Source organism: Ranitomeya variabilis, chromosome 5 (genome assembly GCF_051348905.1).
Source record: "Ranitomeya variabilis isolate aRanVar5 chromosome 5, aRanVar5.hap1, whole genome shotgun sequence".
Lineage (NCBI taxonomy): Eukaryota > Metazoa > Chordata > Amphibia > Anura > Dendrobatidae > Ranitomeya > Ranitomeya variabilis.
The window spans coordinates 659,907,358-659,911,742 of NC_135236.1; the positions used below are offsets into that span (position 1 = coordinate 659,907,358).

General features: G+C 44.1%; 1 protein-coding gene across 1 annotated transcript; it reads left to right on the plus strand.

The window, feature by feature from the left end:
- The first annotated feature begins 941 nt into the window (after positions 1–941).
- On the plus strand, positions 942–4,057 carry LOC143776781 (shaker-related potassium channel tsha2-like). Its single transcript, XM_077266517.1, has one exon. The coding sequence runs from the start codon at positions 1,494–1,496 to the stop codon at positions 2,937–2,939; it is 1,446 nt and encodes a 481-aa protein (XP_077122632.1). The 5' UTR covers positions 942–1,493; the 3' UTR covers positions 2,940–4,057.
- The last annotated feature ends 328 nt before the right edge of the window (positions 4,058–4,385 follow it).

Consider the following 4,385-nt stretch of genomic DNA (forward strand, 5'->3'; position numbering starts at 1 on the left):
CTCTCTTCCTCTCTCTTTTCCCTCTCTCTCTTCCTCTATTACTCTTTTGCTCTCTCTTCCTCTCGCGCTCTATCTCTTTCTTTCTCTCCCTCTAGCTATTACTCTCTTCCCCCTCTCTCTTCTTCTCCTCTTTTTCTCTCTCTCCCTCTATTCCTCTCTCTTCTCCTTTTCTGTCTCTTCCTCTATTACTCACTTCCTCTTTCTCTGTCTCTTTTTCTCCCTCTCTCTCTCCCTTTATCTATTACTCGCTTCCTCTTTCTCTGTCTTCCTCTCTCTATTACTCTATTCCTCTCTTTCTCTCTCTTCTCCTTTTTCTCTCTCTTCCTCTGTTACTCTTATCTCTCACATCCCCTCTCCTATCTTGGTCTCGATCTCTCTCTTTTCCCCTCTCTCCCTCTATTATTCTCTTCCTCTCTGTCTTCCTATCTCTATTACTCTATTCCTTTCTTTCTCTCTTCTCCCTCTCTTCCTCTGTTTTCTCCTCTCTTTCTCTTCCTCTCTTCTCCCTTTATTTCTCTCTTCATCTCTCTTCTCCCCCTCTCTTCCTCTATTACTCTTTTCCTCTCTCTATTTCTTTCTCTTCCTCTCTTCTCTCTCTCCCTATATTACTCTCTTCCTCTCACTTCTCTCTCTCCCTATATTACTCTCTTCCTCTCACTTCTTTTATTACTCTCTTCCTCTCTCTTCTTCCTCTCTCTTCCTTTATTACTCTCTTCCTCTCTATTACTCTCTTCCTCTCTCTTCATTCTATCTCTATCATCTAATATTTTTTCTATCTGTGTATCTTTTTATCTATCCATGTGTTTTTCCTTCACTTCTTCATACATTGTGCACACAGTCTAGAGCAGAAGCATTAGTCCCAGGATCTGTCCTGTGAAAGTAACTTGTCAGCTATAGTTTTTCTTCCTCCAAGATGTTCTGCAGCTTCTGCACTTCCCTGCTCTTGTGCTGCACACAGGTCCTTGCCCTTGGCACTGTCTCTCCATTCAGTCCTATGGAGCAGATCGCGGACGGTGTGCACTGTATGGACGGTGTGAGCAGGGAGGAGGCAGAGCAGAGGGCTGGCAGTGAGCTCTAGGAGAGGTGGCCGCTTCTTCTGTGACACTCCTCCTGGACGTCAGTGTGCTCCTGGGGAGGGCGAGAGACTGGAGCTGCTCCCCAACCTCAGTGACAGCCAGTCTGGTGTCACAGCCAAGGATCTGCCAGAAGGAGGGGACCCAGAGACTCACAATCAACAGATTGCAAGGAGACATGCTGCTGCCCAATTACAAGACCCAACAGGGGGACACTGACTGCAGCCATGTCTATCCCAGCCAGATGTGATGCAAGCTTCATGGTGAAGAGAGGAGGCACCACTGCCAAGGAGCTGCCAATCATCCTGGAATTATAGGTGTTTAGACCAAGCAAGGAGCCCATTACTGAGGTGAGGCTGTGCAAGGTCCAGGGTGCTGAGCAGGACACCAACCCCTTCAGAGACCCCCAAAACTGGAGACATGACTGTGGTATCTGGAGAGAATGTGGATGAGACCCTGGTGTCCCTCAGCGCCCTGGGACAAGAGGGCTATGACCCTGAAAGGGCCACCCAGGACTGTTGTGAGAGGGTGGTCATCAATATCTCAGGTCTCCGCTTTGAGACCCAGCTGAGAACTCTTGCCCAATTCCCCCAAACCTTACTAGGGGACCCCAGGAAGAGAATGCGTTTCTTTGACCCCCTAAGGAACGAATACTTCTTTGATCGTAACCGACCTTGCTTCGATGCGATCCTGTATTACTATCAGTCGGGAGGAAGGCTTCGCAGACCTGTCAATGTCCCAGTTGACATCTTCTTGGAGGAGATCAAGTTTTATGAATTGGGAGAGGAGGTGATCGAGATCTTTCGGGATGATGAAGGCTTCATCAAGGAAGAAGAAAGACCACTGCCCGACAATGACTTTCAGAAACAGGTTTGGCTTCTCTTTGAGTATCCTGAGAGTTCAGGACCTGCTAGAGGGATCGCAATTGTCTCAGTCCTCATCATTCTTATCTCTATAGTCATCTTCTGCCTGGAGACACTTCCAGAGTTCAGGGAAGACACAAGGACTGCAGGTGAGCACCTCTTGGTCAATGGGACCCATGCCAAGAAGGACAGTCCTTTCACTGACCCTTTCTTCCTCATTGAGACTTTATGCATCATCTGGTTCTCCTTTGAACTCTTGGTGAGGTTCTTTGCTTGTCCCAGCAAGCCAGCTTTCTTCAAGAACATGATGAATGTCATAGACATTGTGGCCATCATTCCTTATTTCATCACCTTAGGGACCGAGTTGGCTGAGCAGCAAGGTAGCAATGGGCAGCAGGCAATGTCCTTGGCTATTTTGAGGGTCATCCGCTTGGTGAGAGTTTTCAGGATCTTCAAGCTCTCCAGACATTCTAAAGGTCTCCAGATCTTAGGGAAGACATTGCAAGCCAGTATGAGAGAACTAGGTCTTCTCATCTTCTTCCTCTTCATCGGTGTCATCCTGTTTTCTAGTGCAGTGTATTTTGCAGAAACTGATGACCCCGAGTCTTTATTCACCAGCATTCCTGATGCTTTCTGGTGGGCAGTAGTGTCTATGACAACTGTTGGGTATGGAGATATGTACCCACTTACCATTGGTGGTAAAATAGTAGGTTCCTTGTGTGCTATAGCTGGAGTATTAACCATAGCCCTCCCAGTTCCTGTGATTGTCTCCAATTTCAACTACTTCTATCACAGAGAGACTGACCATGAAGAACAATCCCAGTATACCCATGTCACCTGTGGACAGCAACCTTCTTCTTATGGAGACCTGAAAAAGAGCGAGAGCAAACAATCTTTTAACAAATCGGATTATATGGAATCTGAAGATCTGGAGGATGCTAAATATCCTCATTATACCCCCAACCAACATTATGGAGAACCTAAAAAGTTAACAGAGGTATGACCTCTTGGTAAGTTCTTCAAAACTGTCAATCAATGATGGTCCCATGGTTCAATGACCGTCATCAGTAGTTGGTGATGTGTAGACAAGGGCCACACCACTCACTGTGGACAGTCAAAGACTAGAGTGTAGATGTTTGAGAATGAGAGTCCATAGCTGTGAGGTTGTCCTACAATTATTATTGTGTCTTTAGAAATATGGATCTTGTGGTTGCAGAAGAAAATATACTATCAACCTAGAAGGGAATTGTCATGTTGTACCTGTTACCCAGTTGTCGTAGAGTCGTCGTCACCCTCATCATGCTAGGTGGATACCTCTGAGGACACTTTAGCTTTTGGTATTTCCCAAGGATTATTGATATTTCTTCATGCCATGCCATCCTACAAGAATGGCACACTAGCACATCATAGATGTGGCACAGGCTGCTATGGATAGATTTTTGTATCAGTGCCACGAACTCTGCACAACACAATGTTCTTTGAAGAGGACCTTTTGAGGAGCCACCAGGGTAGAAGACCAGCTGTTCTTGGAGGAGAGGTGACAAAAAAACACCAGATTTGAGATTTTTTTTACCTAACCCTGCTTCAATATTCACCATTGGGTCATCCTTATTATTTTGAATTTTTCACAAGAATGGAAAATATGACGCACTTAAGGATCATCCTAAAGCCAATTAAAAGGGGACTTGAATCGACTTTTTTTGGTTCATCCTTCCCCTTTCGGGTGTATAAACATCTGCATTTTTTTGCACAGATCTTAATTTGTTTACATCATGGCATTTTTTATTTTTTTGGTTTTAAAAACCCTTTTGCTGCTAGGGATTCCTGCACAACTCTCCTGTTTGGAAAGGGTTAATTTTTTTTGTGTTGCTATTTTTTTTTCTTTCGTTTAACCAAATATCTCCTTATCTGTAAGTGCCTTCATGTGTAAGGTAAAAGAAAAAAAAAAAAATGAAACAAAACAAAATTGGGTTCTGTACATATTTTATTATCTGTGGGTGAGGGGGGGAGAGATCAATCATGGGCTGAGGATTAAGAAATATTGTGCTACAAAGTGGGGTGGGGGGGATATATTGCATGAATGTTAAAGTAGCCAGATAGGTAGTAAAATATATAATATTTTTACTAAGATGTCTTCATTGTCTTCGTCCGTCAGTTGCTGTGACCTGTCACTGTGATGATGACCCATCTAAAGCCATCAGGAGATTATTTGATATGTATAGAAATCGCTTTGTATTCATTAGGAGATTATTATAGCGTTTATATGTGGACTAGAAAATTTAGAGGGGATCTGTCACATGCGACAAATATGTAATTTTTTTTTAACTCATGTAAATGCCGCTGTTCTCCTGAATCCGGCGATGTTTTTCTTTTCTTCCTGCGCCTCTCCGTTCCCGAGATATGGCCCTCTCTTCCGTGCATACAAATGTAATATTTTTAGCAAATTGGG